The sequence below is a fragment of the Pinus tabuliformis genome, chromosome J, assembly GCF_031772625.1.
Source record: "Pinus tabuliformis cultivar Carrire ecotype Pingquan chromosome J, CPIR1, whole genome shotgun sequence".
NCBI classification, from domain to species: Eukaryota; Viridiplantae; Streptophyta; class Pinopsida; order Pinales; family Pinaceae; genus Pinus; species Pinus tabuliformis.
In genome coordinates, this window is record NC_142295.1 from 1,015,825,707 (window position 1) to 1,015,849,595 (window position 23,889).

The following is a 23,889-nucleotide window of genomic DNA, read 5'->3' on the forward strand; positions in this document are numbered from 1 at the left end:
ATCATGGTTTATACAGGCTACTTGACACCGGTGACTCTCCAGAAGTGGCTCTAGCAGCACGTATTTCTCCTATCAGCGCTTTATGGCATCAGCGATATGGGCATCTCAATATGCAGTATCTCTCTCAGCTCTCTAGGGAGGGACTTGTGTCTGGATTACCTGATATTCAGACTCAGCAGTTGGGGGTATGCAGCGCCTGTCAAGCGGGAAAGCAACATCGGTCTTCATTCAAAAATGGAGAATCTTGGCGCGCATCTAAGGTACTTCAGTTACTTCATGCTGATATTTGCGGACCTATGAATACAGCCTCTATCACTGCTTGCAAATATTTTTTACTTATTGTAGATGATTTCAGTAGAAAGATGTGGGTATATTTTTTAAAAAATAAATCTGATGTTCTTAGTACCTTTCAGAAGTTTAAAACATTAGTGGAGAAAGAATCTGGTTGTAACATCATGACCCTTAGGACAGACAATGGGGGGGAATTTTGTTCTTCGGTGTTTGCCAACTTCTGTGATATTCATGGCATCAAACGTCAATTAACCACTCCTTACACTCCTCAGCAAAACAGTGTTGTCGAGCGTCGCAATCGCACGGTTGTTGAAATGGCTCGTTCCATGCTACAACACAGGAGTGTTCCAAACAAATTCTGGGCTGAAGCAGTATTTACTGCTGTTTATCTTCTTAACAGATCACCCACTCAGGCTGTTACAGGGAAGACTCCTGAAGAGGTTTGGTCTGGCCGAAAGCCTAAGATCAGTCATCTCAAAGTATTTGGCTCAGTTGCATATGTTTGGATTCCAGCTGCTAAGCGATCTAAGTTGGATTCCAAAAGCCAGAAACTCATGATGACAGGGTACAGTGATCATCACAAGGCCTATAGGCTAATAGATATAGCCACTGGTCGTCTTAGCTTCAGTCGGGATGTAGTATTTGATGAAGACAGAGGATTTTTTCAGTCTTCTTCTTCTAAGCAGTGTTCTGAGGATCAGCCTCACAGTGTACTTCTTCCGGTCAGTCCACTTGATGGGAGGGATGATGTAGCATCAGTATTTGATCATACTCTATCTGAGCTTCCTCCAGAAAATAACCCTCCTCTTGCCGCCCCTATTGCTCTTGAGTCTCCTCCACCTCCTCCTGATATTGGTTCCTCTACTTCTGCTATTGCTTCTTCTACTCTTCGGCCAAAATGGTGGGCTAAAACCATTGGTGATCTCCGGGATGATGAGCTCCTTGAAGGCAGAACTTCTAGACATAAGAACAGACAACAGTCTACAGTCAATTTTGCTCTTATGGCTAACCTGCACAGTACTTTTGAGCCTCAAACCTATTCAGAGGCTAAGGGTACATCTGAGTGGGAACAGGCTATGGAAGCCGAATTCCAGAGTCTTCAGAAGAATCACACATGGACACTTTCTGATCTTCCTGCAGACAAAAAGCCCATAGGCTGCAAATGGGTGTATAAAGTGAAATACAAAGCTGATGGAACCATAGACAAGTATAAAGCTCGGCTTGTGGCTCGAGGATTTTCACAGAAGGAAGGCATCGACTATGAGGAGACTTTTGCTCCTACAGCCAAGATGAGTACCATACGGCTTGTTCTTGCCCTAGCAGCTCAGTTCAATTGGAAAGTTCATCAGATGGATGTAAAAAGTGCTTTCCTAAATGGTGATCTCCAAGAAGAAGTCTACATGACGCAGCCTCCAGGATTCAAGGTTGCTGGTCAAGAACAGAAAGTGTGTCGGTTAGCTAAAGCAATCTATGGATTGAAACAAGCTCCTCGGGCTTGGTACATGAAAATTGATCAGTACCTGACAGATCAGGGTTTTCAGCGGAGCCCTTCTGATGCAAACCTGTACATCAAGCATACTGGTGATGATATCTTGTTTGTGGTTGTCTATGTGGATGATCTTATCATTACTGGCAGCTCTGCACATTTGATCCATGGGATCAAACAAGATTTATGCAGAACTTTTGAGATGACAGACTTGGGGCTTCTTCATTATTGTCTGGGGGTTGAAGTTTGGCAGACTGAAAATCAGATCTTTCTCTCTCAGTCCAAGTATGCCAAAAATCTTGTGGACAGATTCAGAATGCAGGATTGCAAACCGGCCACGACTCCTATGGAACCAGGGCTCAAACTTTCAGCTCAGTCATCCTCTCCCCTTGTGGATGAAACTTTATTCAGGCAATTAGTGGGCAGTCTCATCTATCTTACTGCTACCAGACCTGACATCAGTTTTGCAGTAAGCTACATTTCTCGCTTCATGTCTGCTCCTAAAGCTGATCATTGGCAAGCAACAAAGCGTGTGCTACGATATGTGCGTGACACTTCTGATTATGGCCTCCTATACACTAGAAGTTCCAATCCTATTCTCAGTGGTTACACTGATTCTGACTGGGCCGGTTCGGTTGATGACCGTAAATCTACAGCTGGGTATGTGTTTAATCTAGGATCCGGTGTTGTTACTTGGACTAGTAAGAAGCAACAGGCAGTGGCTCTCTCCTCAACAGAAGCCGAGTATCGGGGAGCAGTTAAGGCATCCTGTGAGGCAGTTTGGCTTCGACGTATGCTGGCAGATATGCATGTTTCTCAGACAGGGCCTACTTCTTTGTTTTGTGATAATCAGGGAGTGCTCAAACTTGCCAACAATCCTGTCTTTCATGAACGAACAAAGCATGTGGAAACTCATTGCCACTACATTCGCCAGCTTGTTGAAGACGGCTCAGTTCAGTTGCAATATGTTCCCACAACAGAGCACCCGCCGACATCTTCACCAAGCCTCTTGGTCCTGATAAATTTGTAAAATTCAGAGGGTCTATTGGTGTTGTAAATAGATTGAGCATTAAGGGAGGGTATTAGAATATATTAGAATATTCCTATTTAGCATTTAATGCTCATTCCTTTTAGCTGTTGCTATTTATATTCTTTTAGCAGTTTCTTTGATGAAACTGAGTGTTTCTATATTCTACATAGAAACCTGATGTTTCTATTATTGTAAATATCTCTGTATTATGATTGAGCTGTTTGCTCATTCGAAATTAATTCATTCAACATTCTTTTAAATCCTTATTAAGTTATTTTTCCATAGGTTCACAACTGCACCAAAACACCATTCAAGACTTAAAGTTTGCAACTTCAAAGTTCAAAAACAAATATGCCAAGGAAATTGGATCCTTTCTGGGAATATGTTGTACCTCGTGCTCCGAATGATAGACAAAACTTTAATTGCAAGTTGTGTGGAAAGGAGATGTACGGGAGGGTGTACAGGTTGAAGTTTCACCTTGCACAAATCCCTGGACATGATGTGGGGCCCTATATAAATACAAATGCTGAACTTATCCAAAAATCCATGAGAGCATTGGAAGAATTAGAGTAGACTAGAGAGGCCAAAGAAGAACTCAAAAGACAACTAAAAAGGTCAGCTGAATGAAGTGGGCCAAGTGGCACTCGTTCTACTGCAGCATCAGTCAATCCGGTAGCTGCATCATCATTTTTTGTTCCTCGAACCACACCTAGTTCACAACCATCTATTGGTTCAATGCTAAAAAGAACTGATAAAGAACAAGCTGACAGGTTGATGGCAAAATTTCTCCTCTGGCGTGATATTCCTTTCAGCGTTGTAAGGAATAATCCATTTTTCCAACCTATTGTTGATGATATTGCCAGTGTTGGCCCAGGGTAAAAAATCCCTTCTTATCATGATTTCAGAGGCCGGATTCTTCAAAATGAAAAGCGGGACTGCACCCAAAGATTGGAGGATTTTAGGGCATCATGGGCACAAACAGGATGCACTGTTATGTCAAATGGTTGGACTGACCAAAAGGGGAAAACCCTTATAAACTTCTTGGTTAGTTGTCCCAAGGGGACTATGTTTATCAAATCTGTTGATGCATCTGCACAAATCAAAGATGCAAGAACTTTATGTGATTTGTTGGATGTGTTTATTTTGGAGGTGGGTGAACAACATGTTGTCCAAGTCATAACGGACAATGCTGCAAATTATGTTGTTGCTGGTAGAATGCTTATGGAGAGGCATCCTACTTTATTTTGGACACCTTGTGCTGCCCATTGTATTGATTTTATGTTAGAGGGCATAGGGAAAATTCCCTTTGTCAAAGATATTGTTGACTCATCAAAAAGCATTACAAAATTTATATATAATCATACATTTGTGCTTAGCTTGATGAGAAGATTCACCAACAACAAAGAGTCAGTGCGCCCCGCCATTACACGGTTTGCCACGAGTTTCATATCTCTTCAATCCCTCTTGAATTCTATGTGGGATGTGAAGAGAATGTTTCTTTCAGAGGAGTGGCGTGTTTTGTCAATGAGCCACAAACCAGAAGGAGAGGTTGTATGCAGACTAGTTTCATACCAGGAAGACTTCTGGGCGGGAGTGCAGGAGGTGTGCGCCGTTACTGAACCTTTGGTAAAGGTTCTTTGGTTGGTTGATGGAGAGAAGCCCGCAATGGGCTATTTGTATGAAGTCATGGATAGGGCCAAAGAAGCCATTCGGGCCTACTATGATGATAAGGGAGATGATGGGTTTCAGAAACAACTCCTTCTATGGGGAGAGATTGATGAGCGATGGAACAACACACTCCATCGTCCCATTCATGCTGCTGGGCTTTTCCTGAACCCTGCATTTTCTTATGCATGTGGGTTTGATTTTGATGTTGAGATCATGGATGGATTCTTATCCTGTGTCCAGAAGATGGTGCGATCTCCAAAACAATGTATAGAGATCTCTAAACGAATTGAGACATATAAGATGGCAGGTGGCACATTTGGCTTTGAGATGGCTGTCACTGATAGGACGATTAAAATGCCAGGTATTTTTTAGTTTGTAACTTTGTTTCAAATTTCATTGTCTCTTCAAATTCCATTTTTTTCTTATGTTTATTTAAAATTTTATTTGTAATTTTGTTGTAGATGCATGGTGGAAAATGTATGGTGGTAGGGTACCCCTTCTCCAAAAGCTTGCCATTCGCATCCTCAGCCAAACATGCAGCTCCTCAGGATGTGAGCGCAACTGGAGTGTATTTGAAAAAATACACAACAAGAAGCGCAACAGGTTAACACTTAAACATTTAAAATATTGCAAATTTCCAAATAAATTTTTGAATTCATTAAACAATATTTTTTTTATAATTATTAATTACTATTTCATGATCTTTGTACAGGTTGGAGTCCCAACGACTTAATGACATGGTCTACGTCTACTACAATCTTCGATTGTGGGTGAGGCAACTTGAGAGGACACCTGATGTGGATGCCATCTCATTGGATGGGATTGACACCACTGCTACATGGAGGGTTGAGGCCGAGAGACCTCTCATGGATTCTGCTGATGATTGGTTAGTGCAGGATGTAGTGGAGGGGGAGGAGGAGGAGGAGGAGCAGGAGGAGCAGGTGGAGGAGGAGGAGGAGGAGGAGGAGGAACAGGAGGAGGAGGTGACACCGCCTGCCCGGGCTACCACTGCCACCAGTAGAGGACGTGGTCTACCTCTTATAGCTCCTACTTCTAGTTCTTCAGCTTCTAGAGCACATCAAACTCCACTGCCATTTCCACCAGCACGGGCACCAGCATCTACATCTAGAGGGAAAGGGAAAGTTGTGGCATTTTCTCGCATGAGGGGTAGAGGAAATCAATAGGATTAGACTTTTATTTTATTGTATATGACATTATGACATGATGAGATACATTATCATATCTTTTGTTGATATTTTGAGGCTGAGTTGGGACTCAGGAGTCAGGACTTACTATTCAGGACATGATTCAATGTTATGTGTGATTTTAGCAGTGTTGCACACATCGCGATAAAATCGCGATTAAATCGTAAAATCGCGATTTTTTAATTTCGCCGATTCAAAGCGCAATTTTTATCGAAAAAATCGCCCCCTTTTTTTATAGCGATTTTTATCGAAAAAATCGCGATTTTTTGAAAAATCACGATTTTTTCGATAAAATCGCGATTTTTCACTTAAAATCGCGAGGGGCGCGCGGCAGCGGGGTTTTATATGGAAAAAACGATTTTTTTTTAATTCATTCAGCAGTCCGCCGCAGAGGAGAAGGAGAAGAAAGAGGGAGAGGGTTGCCGTCGGTTGTGGGAGCGAATCGAAGCGATTTTAGGAGGAATCCAAGCCAAGATCGCCAATTTGTCCATAAACCAGGTATGTAGATTAATTTTTTTTTGTTTTGGTTCTATAAAAACTTTGTTTTTCATTGTTTTTAAAGAATTTTTGGAAATTTTTCATTGATTTGGGATGGGTTATTTGTTATGACTATGAGAACCAATTTTTGATTTTTATTTTCTCATTTTCTTTAAACATTGTTTATTTTTTTTTATTTTTCATAGTTTTTTGGCATTTGGTTGGGTAACTTGGGTTTAGAAATTGGGATTTTGGAAATAATTAGCTTGTAATTTTGCAAATGCTAAATTGTAATTTGTATTTACTATTATCATTTATGTAATCCTAAATTCCTATTTCCTAATCCTTATTTTTCCATAGGTTTGCAAATTCAAAATTCAAAAACAAACATGCCAAGGAAATTGGATCCTTTCTGGGAATATGGTGACCCTAAAACTCTGAATGATAGACAAAACTTGTATTGCAAGTTGTGTGGAAAGGAAATATTCGGGGGGTGTACAGGTTGAAGTTCCACCTTGCACAAATCCCTGGACGTGATGTGGGGCCCTGTCTAAAGACAAATGCTGAAATTATCCAAAAAGCCATGAGAGCATTGGGAGAATTAGAGCACACTAGAGACGCCAAAGAAGAACTCAAAGGCAACTAAAAAGGTCAGTTGAAGGAAGTGGGCCAAGTGGCACAGGTTCTACTGCAGCGTCAGTCAATCCGGTAGCTGCATCATCATATTTTGTTCCTCGAACCACACCTGGTTCACAACCAACTATTGGTTCAATGCTAAAAAGAACTGAAAAAGAAAAAGCTGACAAGTTGATGACAAAATTTCTCCTCTGGAGTGATATTCCTTTCAGCATTATAAGGAATAATCCATTTTTCCAACCTACTCTTGATGCTATTGCCAGTGTTGGCCGGGGTACAAACTCCTTCTCTTCATGATTTCAGAGGCCGGCTTCTTCAAGATGAAAAGCGTGACTGCACCCAAAGATTGGAGGATTTTAGGGCATCATGGGCACAAACAGGATGCACTGTTATGTCAGATGGTTGGACTGACCAAAAGGGGAGAACCCTTATAAACTTCTTGGTTAGTTGTCCTTGGGGACTATGTTTATCAAATCTGTTGATGCAACTCATCAAATCAAAGATGCAAAAACTTTATGTGATTTGCTGGATGTGTTTATTTTGGAGGTGGGTGCAGAAAATGTTGTCCAAGTCATAACGGACAATGCTGCAAATTATGTTGCTGCTGGTAGAATGCTTATGGACAGGCATCCTACTTTATTTTGGACACCTTGTGCTGCCCATTGTATTGATTTGATGTTAGAGGACATTGGGAAAATTCCCTTTGTCAAAGAGGTTGTTGACTCATCAAAAAGCATCACAAAATTTATTTACAATCACACATCTGTGCTTAGCTTGATGAGAAAATGCACCAACAACAAAGAGTTGGTGCGCCCCGCCATTACACGGTTTGCGACGAGTTTCATATCTCTTCAATCCCTCTTGAATTCTATGTGGGATTTGAAGAGAATGTTTCTTTCAGAGGAGTGGCGTGCTTCGTCAATGAGCCGCAAACCAGAAGGAGAGGCCGTCTGCAGACTAGTTTCATACCAGGAGGACTTCTGGGCGGGAGTGCAGGAGGTGTGCGCTGTTACAGAACCTTTGGTAAAGGTTCTTCGGTTGGTTGATGGTGAGAAGCCCGCAATGGGCTATTTGTATGAAGCCATGGATAGGGCCAAAGAAGCCATTCGGTCCTACTATGATGACAAGGGAGATGATGGGTTCCAGAGACAACTCCTTCTATGGAACGTCATTGATGAGCGATGGAACAACACACTCCATCGTCCCATTCATGCTGCTGGCCTTTTCCTGAACCCTGCATTTTCTTATGCATGTGGGTTTAATTTTGATGTTGAGGTCGTGGAAGGATTATTAACCTGTGTCCAGAAGATGGTGAGAACTTCAGAAGAACGTATGGAGGTCTCTAGACAAATTGAGCAATATAAGTTGTCAGCTGGCACATTTGGCTTTGAGATGGCTGTCATTGATAGGACGGTTAAAATGCCAGGTATTTTTTAGTTTGTAGTATGTACTTTGTAACTTTGTTTCAAATTTCATTGTTTCTTCAAATTCCATTTTTTTCTTATGTTTATTTAAAATTTTCTTTGTAATTTTGTTGTAGACGCATGGTGGAAGATGTATGGTGGCAGAGTACCCCTTTTGCAAAATCTTGCCGTGCGGATCCTCAGCCAAACATGCAGCTCCTCGGGATGTGAGCGCAATTGGAGTGTATTTGAAAAAATACACAACAAGAAGCGCAATAGGTTAACACTTAAACATTTAAAATATTGCAAATTTCCAAATAAATTTTTGAATTCATTAAAGTTTTAAACAATATTTTTTTTATAATATTAATTATTAATTTATTATTTCATGAACTTTGTACAGGTTGGAGTCCCATAGACTTAATGACATGGTCTATGTCTACTACAATCTTCGATTGTGGGTGAAACAACTAGAGAAGACACCTGATACGGAAGCCATCTCATTGGATGGGATTGACACCACTGCTGAATGGAGGGTTGAGACCGAGAGGCCTCTCATGGATCCCACTGAGGATTGGTTAGTGCAGGATGAGGGGGAGGAGGAGCAGGAGCAGGAGCAGGAGCAGGAGGAGGAGTTGGAGGAGCAGGAGGAGGAGGTGACACCGCCTACCCGGGCTACCCGGGCTACCACTACCACCAGTAGAGGACGTGGTCTCCGTCCACCTCAGCCTCCTGTAGCTGCTACTACTAGTTCTTCAGCTTCTAGAGCACGTCAGACTCCACTGCCATTTCCACCACCACAGGCACCAGCTTCTACATCTAGAGGGAAAGAGAAAGTTGTGCCATTTTCTCGCAAGAGGGGCAGAGGAAATCAATAGGATTAGACTTTCATTTTATTGTATATGACATTATGACATGATGAGATACATTATCATATTTTTTGTTGATATTTTGAGGCTGAGTTGGACTTGGGACTCAGGACTTACTATTCAGGACATGATTCAATGTTATGTGTGATTTTAGCGCTAGAAATGATATTAAACATCTTATATATTAGTTTTTTTATCATATTTATGTGTCAATGTATTTATTTTATGTTGTAGATGGTTTAGATATTAAAAAAATTGAAAAAAATTGAAAAAAAAATGAATATTTTTGTGCCAAACGATTTTTTCCCGCTTTTTTCCGATTTTTTCCCGATTTTAACGATTTTTTCCGCTTTTTTCCCGGCGCCGATTAAATCCCGATCGCGATGTGTGCAACACTGGATTTTAGCGCTAGAAATGATATTAAACATCTTATATATTAGTTTTTTTATCATATTTATGTGTCAATGTATTTATTTTATGTTGTAGATGGTTTAGATATTAAAAAAATTGAAAAAAATGAATATTTTTGTACCAAACGATTTTTTCCCGATTTTTTCCGATTCGTTCCCCGCGCCGATTTAATCCCGATCGCGATTTTCACAACATTGGTTTGGAAAGCCAGCAGGGCTTCCAAACATTGTACTTAGATTTCACTACTGCATAATAAAATAAAACCTCAGTTGTTGCACTGGTTTTCCCACATTGGGTTTTTCCGGGGACGTTTCTCCAAAAATAACTAACATTTTACGTGTGTGATAGTATTTCTCAGTTCCTATTTTTGCTTCTGCAACATTTATTTTTGGTGAAGAAATTGCAGTGTGATTAATCCGGTATTAACCAGAAGATTAATAAATTGTTAATCAATTAGGAGAATTAAGTTCCAATTGTTGCATTTCAAGGAATTTTCACAGGGAGGTCCCACTAGACAATAGTGAGCGACTAAACTCCCAACTGCAGTGTGGGAACAAGAATACAATAGAAATTCGTCAATCATCCAACTTATCCTGTGATCCATATTAGTATGCCCAAAACATTAAATGAAAGCAAGTGATTGTCAAAATGGTTAAAGTGCCTGTGTATAGATCACCCACCTTCCTTCAAGAAGAAATGTCGGATGGGAGAGAGGTCTAATCAAAGAAATAGGTGGAGAATCCTAGCATAATTTTATGTGCTAATAATCATAGGGATGGTGGTTAGCTAGTTGTCAAAAGATGAGAAAAATTTTCTTCTAGGAGTAATTTTTCTGTTACCCAATTTTTGGTGGGTAACAGTCCTAATGTGGGGCAAAAAAGGAGGAAAGCCATGAAAGCACAAAAAAATTGATAACTTGTGGCTAGGGCCTTGCAAGATTGAAGATATCACTGAAGTGAATTCTTCCTATGTGAATGGAGAAAAGATGTCACTACCATAAAAAAGCTAATTCTAGAATTGTATTACTATGATGTCATCTAGTACCATAAATAGCTTAGTAGAGTAGGACAAATAAGTTTTTTCTAAGCATTTGAGTAGGTGAATAAGAAATTCGAGAGAGTAAAGTAGTACTTTCAAGTTCCATTTGGCATTTTAGTTCATGTCTTGTTTTCGGAGTTGTTTTTGATGTACTACATTTTATTAGAACTCCTAGACATAATTTGATTTATTACTTTATGTGGGTTCAAGGAAAAACCTTGGCTTACATTATGATGGGCTCTGACCATTTCTAGGTATAGTTGTATTAGGAGTTGCATATTTTGGATTTCTCATGTGCTATATTGCCAAAGTGCGTCCCTATTACCACAAAAACTAGCACCCTAGTACAAGGCCTCACTAAGCACTCTAGATTAGGGGCAACAATGGGATCAACGACCATTATCACCTTAGTAGTTGTTCCCCTATTGTTTTGTGGATGGATATTATCTCCATAAGGGAGGCTTCCACAACAAAGCTCGAAGTTTAGATAACCCAAGGAATCGCAAACTAAATACCTTTCAAGGGTTTTGCTAAACAAAACACCCAAAAATGATATTCAATAAAGTAGGGCTCTGGGTGAAATGAGAAATAATTCAAGGTAACAATTTCAAAGGAGCTATGGCTAAATCTACAAGGCTTGAATAGTCCTAGAAAAGTTCTGTTGTCACTTTTTTTAGCACCTGTAGCACAAGTGCTTCAGGAGATATGAAATCTTCCTAGAGACAGGCTCTCGGTTGATTATAGACCAGTGCCTAGGACATCTTAAAGAGAGGAGTGCTTTTGGATATTATGAGTAGGGCTTTCTGTTGCACTCCAATTGTCACGTAGTTGGAAAAGATAATGAAAGGGGCTTGGTTCAATAGTCCTTCATCAAGGTAAACTCAAGCCAATACATGGATCTAAATGCACAAGGGGTAAATCGGGCCAATCTCAAAGAGAAATGTCTGGTTCTAGTGGTCGACACACAACAATAGGCAGCTTTAATATTGGCGTTGTAGAAAAATGAAGAGGAGGAAAGAAAGAAGGGAATTCAATGCAGAGGGTTGGATATAATGCAGAATCCTAAGCATCAAGCTCCAGCAAAAGTATGAAAGAATGAGGAGGTGAAATGGTAGGAATTGTGGAGCGTGAATTAAGGTTTCATACTCTATACCTCATGGACACACTTGTCACTAATCAGCATAAGTAAATCTGTGTTGATTACAGGTACACAAGTAAATATGTAACTACACAGGTACTATTACTACTCAACAGCATACATATAACCATGAGAGAGTGAAACCGGCAGCTTCATTACATAATTTTAGTAGAAGAGAAACATACATGAATTGAAATACAAAGAGGAAAACATACTGCTCATTGCTCTGATAGGAATCAACAGAATAGTTTCATTAATCCTTCAAGAGTCTAAATCACTAGTCCATTACATTTAGCAAAGTATCGCTCAAGTCCCTCATGAACAAGCAAATAGAACCAAAAGTGGAATCACAGAATTTGGACCACTCAGGTGCAGAATTCTGGAACCTCTATTAAGTGTTTCTTCCCTCTTTTTATAAGGAGAGGGAGAGCTTTGAAAATCAGTTACAAAATATCTCATCCAAAGCTCCAATTGTCTGATCGACTAGCTGTCTCGGCGTGCGATAGCTCTGTTGCCCAAATGATTACAATAGATTTGATTCCTTTCTTGAAATACAAAAATTGCAGAATAAAAGAAAAAGGAAAAGTTAAATGATGATAAGAGGAAAATATCTCCATGCCATTCCTGTTATGGCCTCTGCTCAGGCCATGTCTCTGCCTCAATGTGCCCCTTTCGCTGCTCGGTTGGTCCCAGTCGCTTTCACCTTAACCACTTGAATTCCCACCTTTTAGAGCTGGGATCGATCAGTTGCGATGGCCTTAGTGGTATCATGGAATCACAGCTGCCGACTCATCCATCACATAACTCCCTTCCTTTCACTATCGGAGTGTTATATTCCTAGTAATATAGCCATACTATTATATCAAAGTTTTTGCTTCGTCGAGACTTTTACTCTAAAAGGCATTACAAACAACAATTAACTGTGGTCCCAAGCCCCTTTTATTTAGCCCCTTTCTGCTTTCTTCATCATATGACCGGGGGGCGGTGACCAATTGCTTAGACTTAAGGCGCTAAAGCATTTAGACTCCTGCCAGGGGCTATCATTCTTTTGTAAGTTGTTCTCTGCCCCTGGTTCTTTAAGTCCCTCTTGACCGTAGGTCAGGCCTTATATCAGAGCTCCCTTATTGGCGATTTCCAATCGGAGGTTTAACTATGGAGTTGCGACATTTCAATTTCGTCGATTGCTGATCACCGATTAGCCCTCTGTGCTTTGCCTTAGCATCGCACCCTTGGTTCTTACGCTCTTCTCGTGACCGCGTGCCAGCCCTCATATCGAAGCCCCTCAATAGGAGGATTTCAATCAGAGGTTTTACTTTGATGCAATAACATGCCTCAACCTGCGAACGCCGATTTACAATCTGACGTCATCCTTTGCCACGTAGCACCTTGTGAGTGGTGACATGTGTCAACCTTTTTTGGCCTCTTATGACCCCTGAAAATGTCGAATCTTCCTGCCACGTGTCCACCGTATTGCCACGTCATGATGACGTCAGCCGCCACATGGCATATCGGAACCAATCTCTATTCACCACGTGTCCCTTATCAGAACCAATCTCTGTTCACCATGTGTCCCTTATTGGAACCAATCTTATGTTGCCACGCGTCCCGTTGGAGGAGAGAGAAAAGGCCCGGTCCTGCTCTGGTTTTTAAATAAAATCCTTCGTTAATTTGCATTAGGCCCTCCCCAGTGCTTTAACACTGAAGGCACAATCCTGGCGATTTAACACTATCGGTGTTCGTTGATCACAACTTTCTTAATGTTGTCACTTTCAAACGCCTATCGTCGATATCGCTATGATGTGCGATCGTCGATATATGGGACCTCCGATATTGTGATCGCCGATATGTCCTGCTGCCTGATCCTCCGATTTGTTCTTCTATCTTTCCTTTCAAAGGAAACAAAACCCTCAAACTTCAACAAGGCATATCTTCTGATCCAGAAGTCCATTTTTGGACTTCCACATACCATTGGAAATCTTATTCCGAACACTATCCAATGGAGAGGGTCCAATTTAGCTTTGAGTGTTTTTGTGGCTTAGAAGATGGCTTCAAACGTCACTGCTCTTTTGCACTTTGGACAGCTGAAGACACATTTTGCAATGAGTGACAACTGCTCTTTTGCACTTTGGACAGCTGAAGACACATTTTGCAATGAGTGACAACAAGTTCTATCATATCCCAAACACATACTATTTTAAATTATCAATTGTTGTCATAAATTATCATTTTTAATCAATACAATTTACAAATTTGAAAAATAATGAAAATAAAATTCAGATTTCAGATTCGTTGTCCCAAGTCAAGAACAGTCCTTGCATTCATCATTTTTTGGCTTAGGGTTTTATTAGGGATTCCCCTTGTAATAGAGAATAGCCTGTCAAAAGTGTGTGAAAAGCTACTGTGTTGACAATGGGTGGCCCTGGTTTAGTGTCCTAGGGTCTTACTTGAGCTCTAGGACTTTCATCTCTAAAGTAACAGTTTGGGTGGTAACAAGCTCTGATTAAAAAATAATATTAATTAAAAATTTAGGCATATTTTGCTTGTACGGGGAGCGGTCTCAAGAGTGTGCTCCCAATCAAAAGCACTCAAGAGCATGCCTACCTAGGTCAAGATTGCACTTCTAAAAAAGCTCACAACGGGGAGCATTTCTGGAATGTGCTCCCAAGAGATGCTAACCCAGATGCACCCTGCTGTTGTGGCTGCTTGCGCTTAGTGGTTGATTTGTTTGTTTGTAGCTTCTACATAAATGATCATTACATTGGTTATAAGATGTATTTCTGGATAGAAATTATTTGTCATAATTATGATCTGTTGCTATTTTTCTAATGGAGGACTAATCAGGTGACTTAAGGTGTGCCATCATGCCACCCATATTTTCATTGTAATTATATGCAGTTTTAGACATGATAAATTATATTCTTCTGCAGAAAAGGAAAGAAAAAATCATTCATGCAAAAACATGAATCTATAAGAAGGCGGTGCCTGTAATGTTGGTGCCAAACAATTTTGTGTTTGGGCTTATCCTTCTGTACCACTTATGGCAATTGCTACCACGTATTGGGCATACACAATCAGACCAAAAAGCAAAGAAATAAGGACCATTCAAACAATCCACACCTGAGTCACAAATAGCAGCTGTATGAGCTCCACTGGTTGCAAGATACACAATCTTCCCCTCCCAATGTTTTCTAACTTGCTTAGGTATAAGCTCCCTGTGATAAACAGAATGACCAAGTGCTCCAAAACCTCCATATCCCCTGCAAATCTTCATCATAAGTGGAATGTCACAAAATTTACCCAAGTATCTCCTAACGATTAACAACTTTCCTTGTTATTGCAGCCAGAAGCATTCATAATCGGAAAACAGAGACAGAATGAAAAAATTTTAATTCCAGCAGAAACAAAGCATAATACAGAAGTTGATTTTTCTGTGGCTTAACCAATGAGACTTATTTTAGACACCAAAAATATGAACAAAACCCAGCTTAGAAACTGTGGTACTTTTAACAAGTTATTCAGAAAAATGAAAGAAAAGTGAGATACGAACAAAAAATCAGGGGCATCTTGGGCCAATTTCATAATCAATGTCAGACATGCAGAGAATTTAATGTCTAGAAAATATAATGGGGGTCAGATGAGAATTCAAAAAGGTCAATCAAAGGAGATGTGTCCATGACATGGTAATCAGTTAGTTTGGATGTTAAGAAAGTTGGATTATACAAGAAAGTAGGATTATATAATTATAAGAAAGAAGAATTTGACAATCCCGGTGGGCTAGCTCAAGTGTATGAGTGCTTTGAATTTCATGCAGGAGGTCTCGACGTCAAGCGCTCAGGCTGGTTGCCTCTATTGCGTTCCTCACTCGATGTCCCTACTAGGTCAGCCACTGTAAGCAGCACCAATGGGTTTACACTAGGTACCATCCACGAAATCCAGGGAAGCACCTAAGCATTTCCCTGCAAGGTTTATCTTGGAAAAAACAAATTAATTAAAAAAGGGAAAAAAAGCAACAATAAAGGATTCCACAAAGACCAAAACAACATAACCAGTGGACATGGGATAATAATTCAATGCAAGCATGTCTCTCAAGCCACTATCAAAACATTTCTGAACCTTTGGCTACCAAAAGCAAAAATAATTTTCCCGCAGAAGATCTATAAATAAATGCTGATTGAACAGTTTGAACAGATATGACCTAACAGTGTTAAAGGTTAACGTTACAAGCTAGTTAGCTCATAGAAGAGGTATACAATATGGTACGTGGAAAAATACCATCCTTGTTATCACAGATATTTTACTGCTGTTGGTACTCTATGCAAGATATGATAACTTTTCTGTGAAGAAAGAACAAAATTTTATATAAGTGCTTGCATTCTTGGAAATATTTAAGGAGCATTTTTTACATGATTCTTGAATGACATTACTATGAGATGCTTGAAATACATTCTCCCAACACAATAAATGAGAAATATGGGAAATAGATAAATAATATCGACTGGTGCCATTTGCAGAACATAGCATGTGAGCATCTCATCTCTTGCCAAGATGTGGCATCCAACTGGGAGATTGACCCATCCTATTTAGACAAGATTACATGGACCAGTTGCAAGCACGTAGACCACTTACTAGAAAGTCGCTTAGCCTTGATCAGCATTGCATATCTATGACTTTCCGAGTAATCATATTTATTTAGTTGTTTGTATACTTACTGTTGAACATGTACATGTCAACAGTTCAAGAAGCAGAGTACAAAGCAGTGGGAAAAAAAAAATCAGCTTCAAATTTCATCATTGTAATCCCAAATTCTGCAAGTTTATTGTAAATGATTCTAGTATGACTATTAAACCATGTAATAACACCTAGGTAAGCCTATGATTCTTTTCAAAGGGTTTCATCCTGGGAAGTTTTTTAACCTCACCAAATTGTGTGTTTCTAAATAGATAATTGGCAGAGCTTTTCTCCCATACATACCCCAAAGCTAGGGTGGAACTCATTGACGAGGTCTTAGGTGAATCCTAGTGTTTATCGAGTCTATGCATTTTTCATACTAGATCATATGTCTTGTCGCAGAATTTGGTCAAGTCTCAAGAGTCTATGTCAAATGTGTAATTCCCCTTCTAAGGGTTGATATTGTCATTTTCTGATATAAAAGTGTATCTAGGAATAATTGTTGAGAAACCTAGAGGCAGCGAGATTAGGTGATTTCTCTTACTTTGATAATTGTTTGTGATGCATTTTTACTTAACTTGATCACTTCTTCTTTCACTTGATTATAATTAGTGTTCATCTCATCAAACAACTACTAAATTATGAAACACAATGAGACAAGAGGACACAAGATATAGGCTATCAGCCAGGGCCAAAACCTCTCCTCTTGAGAGGAAAACCCACAAGAATTCTTCTCTTCTTATAGAATGTTCAGATGACAAATTCCAAGACCTAAGACCCTTGTCAAAGACCCCTCCAAGACAAAGTCAACCTTTCCTTCTTGATGAGCTTTCCTTATATAGCTTACAACAACAAACTTTGACCTTCCAGCAACAACTTTGTTGGAAAGTAACTAGGTTCGGTCTTCATAATGACATGTGTAATTGTGATTTTATGTAATTGATGAAATGCCGAAAAATAAAATTATTATTGTAATGTTCGTCTCGTGGGTTCATCAAAAGAATTTTATTTTAGTAATGGCTCCCATTGTGAGCCTTTAGGATTGAATCATCTAGTCATAAAAGTCTAGTTGAGTCTATGTCATTTATGAAGGACCCTTCTTGGGCATGTTACAAATATATATGTCATTAAAAGAGTCAAAGAGACCCTCCAAGATCAAGCCCAAGAATCCTCTTCATGTCGGCCTTAAATGAAATAATAAAGCTTCTCCAAAAGGCATTTCGGCCTTATCTCCAAGACAGGTCAGCTAATTTATAGGCAAACCACTATATATAGGGCTGCCCGTCTTCAATTCAGGACATCAATTCGGTCAAGGGTCTGAGACAGCAAGGGAGTGCGAGAAAGGGTCTGAAACAAGAAAGGAGTGCGAGAAAGGAAGACATAGAAGCCTCTTATCCAGCACAGCAAGAAGAAGAGAAATCCGAACTGTTTTGGCATCATTCCTGGTCATTTATCCGCACGTGTGACAGGTGTTAGGGAACTGCAATAAGGGTTACAACAGTCAGCAACAAAAGCAAAACAAAAGGTCTATCTACTAGTTGAAGTTACAAGGATAAGACTCCTAATAAAGTGAAGAAGAAAGGGATCTCCAAACCACTCCAAAGAAGCTCACACGTGTGTTTTGCAAGGGAACAGTTAGGCCAAAAGTTGCAGGTCCATGGAGGAAAGCAGAGCCGAAATTGGAAGTGCTAGAAATCAGTTTGACTAGTGATGACTTGGTCAAGAAGGAGAAGCAGTGAAGAAGGGTGTTGTGGCTTGATCTTGGAGAGGTTGTTGTGTCAAAGGTCTTGGTATTGGTCTTGGTATTTGTCTTTGTGTTCGTCAACTGGAATCTCTATAAGAAGAAGAATTTGTTCGGGTTTTCCTCTCAAAGAGTGAGACGTTTTGGCCCTGGCTGCAAGCCTATATTCTGCGTCTCTTGTCTCTTTATGGTTTATGCATTGGTAATTGTTTGATGAAGAAGAACACTAATAACCTAAGTAAAAGAACACTCTAATCTAAAGAAGTAAAAGCACTCACAAGCAGTGACTAATAAAAGAGAAATCACATAATCTTTATGCCTTAGATTTCTCAACATGGTATCGGAGCTAAGGTAACTAAGTCAAGGAAGGTCATCTTATCAAGGGACACTAAAGGATCAAATCTTGAGGAAGACATCAAAGCGAAGATCATCTTGAAGTCAAGAAGTTTACTAAGAAGTATTAAGATCATCATCAAGAAAAGAAGGCCAAAACCCTACATCTACTCAAGATTAAGTGTTTTGAAGACTATTCATCCAAAGGAAGCTATATCAAAAGGTGGTGTCATCAAGACTCTCTCTCATTGAAGCAAGTTCCTTACCATTGAAGACATCACCAAGAAGTCATCATTGATCCTCATCAACAAGACTTCACCATCAAAAGGGATCTCCCTCTCTGTGAGATCAAGGATCATTATTGAAGAAAACTATCCTCAACAAAGAGAAGTTTTATATTCTCTATATCATCATCAACATCAAGGAAGCAGCAAGGGGAAAGGAGCATCCTATCAATATGCCCTTATCTGAATCTGTAAACATGTATTTTTGCAAGGAAAGCAACGAATTGGTTGGGGCTTCAAACTACCTTGCATGAAAGAAAAGGACAGATCTAAATCTCATTGAAAATGAGGTCATGGATCATGTCAAAGGATCTATCACAAAACCAGGAGAGGAAGATGCTCAAGCTCTTGCCAAGTATATGAAAGGGGAAGTTAGGGCTTAAAGGATTCTCATAGAATCCATCAAGGATCCCCTCATCCCATATGTATCTAAACTCGAAACTTCAAAAGAAATCTATAACAAATTGGTAGAGTTGTATTTTGTAAGCATAGCTGGAAAAGTCATCTCATTAATGCAAGAACTCTACACGCTGAAGATGTCTAGGGAAGATGGAATAGCCTCATACTTTATGAGGATATCTGAGATCCGGGATCAACTACAAGATTTGGGAGAAGCCATGTCTCATAGTGAAATTAATACAATTGTATTAAATGCACTACTGGACGAGTGGGGTTACTTCACTTCAAGTATCTATGGAAAGAAAGAAGCTACTCCATTCTAGGATCTATGGACACTATGCAAGATTGAAGAATCTAGACTAAGGGCCAAATCTGATGTGAGAGCAGTTGAGCAAAATCAAGCTTATGCTGCAATGACAAGAAGAAAGGTACAATTTGGAAAGTTTGGTCCTAAGAAAAAGAGAAAGAACATGGCTAAAATCCAATGCTATGGGTGTCAAGAATATGGACACTACAAAAGAGATTGTCCTAAGAACAAGAAGGACAATAACAAAAGAAGAAGAGAAGAAGCTCACATCACCGAGGAAGTGGAGGAGGCTGAAAAGAAGAAATCCAAGAAGGAGGAAGTAATAGATCTCCACTATTGAGATAGTCTTCCTCACGTAAGTTCTTTTCAAGCTCCTATGCCTTCTGTTGTAAGATATGGCTATCATAATTCACTAAAAGGGATGCATCAAGGCATCATAGAAGCATTGAAAGAAAGAGCTCAGGACATCATCATAAAGAAGCATAAAAGATGGTTAGAATCTATGGAAGTCAAAGATATAGCTCTTGGGAATCTCATTGAAAACATAAGTGGCAAAGTCATCTAGTACAAGGTTCATCATGTATCTGACAAAAGGAAACATTTTTTGATGGAGATACTTTAGATCTTCAAGATTCTTTGATGGAATCTTCATCGAAAGGTTCATCGATCAAGAAAGGAAGCAAGTGTTTCATCAAGAATTCCACATACTTTAGATCTTCAAGATTCTTTGATGGAATCTTCATCGAAAGGTTCATCGATCAAGAAAGGAAGCAAGTGTTTTTCATCAAGAATTCCAAACTTGTGGAATTCTTGGGATGATGGTATGGTAACATAAAAGTGAAGCAGATCAAGGCATTGAAGCTCTTTCAATCAAGGAAGTTGATGCTAGAAGCCTGGATGACCCGAAAATAAACAAACAAAAATGAGGTATGTATGCTTACATTTGATTGTAGAAGTCATGTCATATGGTTGCAGATAACATGGATCAATGATCTATCTTGAAAGCATGATCAAAAGGAAGGATCTCCTCCCTCAAAGAAATGTAGGAATGCATGAGTCATACATTCACTAGATGAAATCAACATAATATGTCATCATATGAAGTATGAGGTGGTTGACAACAATTGAGGAACTCTGATTGGAAGCTCCTGGGAATGAAATGTGTGAAGAAAGGAAGGAAGAGATCGTGAAATATGCAACCATGGTAAAAGGCAATCAACATTTGGAAGACCAAGAAGATTTGACTCGGATATCTCCATGAAAGATATGAAGACTCTAAGGAAGAGACCTTTGACAATATATATATCTTTGGGAGATGTGTCGATATGTATGCAGGATGTTGATGCAAACTTGTAGATGTCATGATGAAAGACCATCACAAAGGTAATGGTGTTTTTAATGTTCATTCCTTTATTTTTGAATAAATATCTGGATGGGTTTATGCAGGGCTGCCAAGGGAAGATCTATGGGTGTCTTCCACCATCAATGCACATGTAGTAGGATGAAAAATCCTTAAGTAAACATGGCATGAAGAAAGAAGCATGACATGAAGGAAGGCCAGATATGGACTGATGGATCACTTTCCGATGATGACGTGGCTGAATCATGGATGAAAGTGATGGATGGTCGGTGCCCTATGTAGAAGTCCCAAACATGAAGACTCCTAGATAACGAAAAGAAGATCAGGACATCATGAGGAGGAGTTCTTCAAGCAGTCAGTTGTCCCACCATCTCCACCTGAGGAGCTATTGTAGGTCCCTAATTAAGAGGGAGACTGAAAACAAGTTTCTTACTTGGAAGAAACTTGGAAAAATCGTAAGCCAAGAGGGAGCTTAGGTACATTCCTTCTGTAGGAATGAGTACATTCCTTTATTGGAATAGATATGTCCTGCCTAATTAAGAGGGAGAGATAGACACATCATTCTTCTCTTCACTTGGGAAGACAAAATGGAGGATTGGATAAGCATCTGGCATCTGATGCTCTTTGAGGATGTATTAGGGCATCCACGATAAGAGCAGTCCGATATTCTTTGAGGACTGCGAATCCAAGATAAGAATAGTCCTGGTGGAAAACACCCTGAGAACTTGGGTGGGGTATGTTCCAGGAAAGACAATGATGAGAGTGTCTATGAATCATTGGTCTTGCCAGCATTGAACTCAAATCTTGTGGAGAGATAGAGTTGGTAGTCAAGGCCTTGCTATGTGACAATGTTGGTTGATATGATGCTATATAGATGGGTTACCAATCTGATTCATCTTATGAGAAATTCTTCAAATTGAGAATGACCAAGTACCATTATGAATACCTCCCTAGTTAAGAGGGAGCGTTGAAAAGTGTAACTAGGTTCGGTCTTCATAATGACATGTAATTGTGATTTTATGTAAAAGATGTAAAGAAGAAAATTAAAATTATTGTAATGCTTGCCTCATGGGTTTCATGAGCAAGAGATTTTATTTTTAGTTAAGGCTCCCATTGTGAGCCCTTAGGGATTTTCTCATCTAGTCATATAAGTCTAATTGAGTCTATGTCATGTATGAAGGACCCTTCTTGGGCATGTTACAAATATATATGAGTCATTAAAAGAGTCAAAGAGACCCTCCAAGATCAAGCCCAAAAATCCTCTTCATGTCGGCCTTAAATGAAATAATAAAGCTTCTCCAAAAGGCATTTCAGCCATATCTCCAAGACAGATCAGCTAATTTATGGGCAAACCACTATATATAGGGTTGCTCGTCTTCATTTCAGGATATCAATATGGTTAAGGGTCTTAGACAACAAGGGAGTGCGAGAAAGGGTCTGAAACAAGAAAGGAGTGCGAGAAAGGAAGAGATAGAAGCCTCTTATCCAGCGTAGCAAGAAGAAGAGAAATCCGAATTGTTTTTGGCATCATTCTTGGTCATTTATCCGCACGTGTGACAAGTGTTAGGGAACTACAGTAAGGGTTACAACAATCAGCAACAAAAGCAAAACAAATGGTCTATCTACTAGCTGAAGTTAAAAGGATAAGACTCCTAATAAAGCAAAGAAGAAAGGGATCTCCAAACCACTCCAAAGAAGCTCACATGTGTGTTTTGCAAGGGAACCGTTAGGCCAAAAGTTGCAGGTTTATGGAGGAAAGCAAAGCTGAAATTGAAAGTGCTAGAAATCAGTTTGACTAGTGTTGACTAGTTAAGAAGGAGAAGCAATGAAGAAGGGTGTTGTGGCCTGATCTTGGCGAGGTTGTTGTGTCAAAGGTCTTGGTATTGGTCTTGGTATTCGTCAACTGGAATCTCTATAAGAAGAAGAATTTGTTTGGGTTTTCCTCTCAAAGAGTGAGAGGTTTTGGCCCTTGTTCGCAGCCTATATTTTGTCTCTTGTATCTTTATGGTTTATAATTGGTAATGGTTTGATGAAGAAGAACACAAATAGCCTAAGTAAAAGAAGACTCTAATCTAAAGAAGTAAACGCACTCACAAGCAGTTACTAATAAAAGAGAAATCACATAATATCTATGCCCTAGATTTCTCAACAAACTTCGACCCCAGCAACTTCGTCCTTTAGCAACTTCGACCTCTAGCAACTTTCTAGAAACTTTGTCCTCCAACAACTTTTCAGCAACTTCGACCTCTAGCAACTTTCCAGCAACTTCATCCTCCAATATCTTTTCAACAACTTCAATCTCTAGCAACTTTTACCTAGCAGCTTCAGAATTTCGTTGCACTTAAGAGAGAGAGATAGACCGAAAAACTTTGACTCTAGCTTCCTTCTTGAACTTCGCTTGCCTTAGGACTTCTTCCTTTTAAGATCGAACTATTTTTCTTGCTTCTTCGTATGTCTTGGATGCATGCTACAAATGAGGTCAAATGCCTCTCATATATAGCCTTTCTAGGGGTACGAATTGCCTCCATAAGGCCGACTTGATCTTTCATGTAGGCCGACTTGTTGCAGCTCGTTGACAAGGTTTTGGAGGGTCTTTTATGACTCAAATTAATTCCTTTTACATAATACAAGATTCCCAAAGGGGTCTTACATGTATGAGAATGACTCTTTTGACTTCATAATTCTATGACAAACATAGGCAAAGAGTTATTCTAGATCTCCCACGATGACCTAATTATAGACGGGTTCAGTAGAGTGAACTTGTACAGAGTACCACGTGCCACTGTTTCGACCTTCAGCCCTGAAAACGATACACAAGAAACTAGAGTCGGTGCACTTTCAGTCACTTTTTATGAAATTCAAATTTGATGCTAAGAGAGAAAGTTATGATGATTTTCCCTAGGTCACCTGTGTGAGATGGAATTCTGGAGCCTGCACAAACCCTAACTTCCTCGAACCATATCTCTGAAAATATAGCGAACCAAGTGTTGGAAAATCAAAGTAATTATATTAGGGTTTGATTCTCCTTTCTTAATAATTACTTGTGAGTGTGTTGGCTTCTTTTACTTCTTTATTATCTTATCTTTCATCAAGCAATTACAATAAAATGTGTGTATGAAGATCCCATATTTCATTGATGATAGAG

General features: G+C 39.6%; 2 protein-coding genes across 3 annotated transcripts in view; one reads left to right on the forward strand and one right to left on the reverse strand.

Annotated features, from left to right (window-relative positions):
* RUG3 (Regulator of chromosome condensation (RCC1) family protein) overlaps positions 1-23,889 on the reverse strand; it is a 239,951-nt gene that overhangs the window by 199,732 nt on the left and 16,330 nt on the right. For both annotated transcript variants that reach the window (XM_089378940.1, XM_089378941.1), the window contains exon 2: positions 14,770-14,909. In XM_089378940.1, the coding sequence (XP_089235066.1) occupies positions 14,770-14,909 (140 nt within the window). The remainder of the gene's footprint in view (positions 1-14,769; positions 14,910-23,889) is intronic.
* Positions 7,256-8,779, forward strand: LOC149230311 (uncharacterized). Its single transcript, XM_089376883.1, has 2 exons — positions 7,256-8,475; positions 8,600-8,779. Exon 1 carries the CDS (start codon positions 7,256-7,258, stop codon positions 8,228-8,230), a length of 975 nt encoding a protein of 324 aa, XP_089233009.1. The 3' UTR covers positions 8,231-8,475; positions 8,600-8,779.

Bases quoted from the DNA above. Each gene is read 5' to 3' on its own strand.
- LOC149230311 (XM_089376883.1), top strand. From the start codon at position 7,256: ATGTTTATCAAATCTGTTGATGCAACTCATCAAATCAAAGATGCAAAA.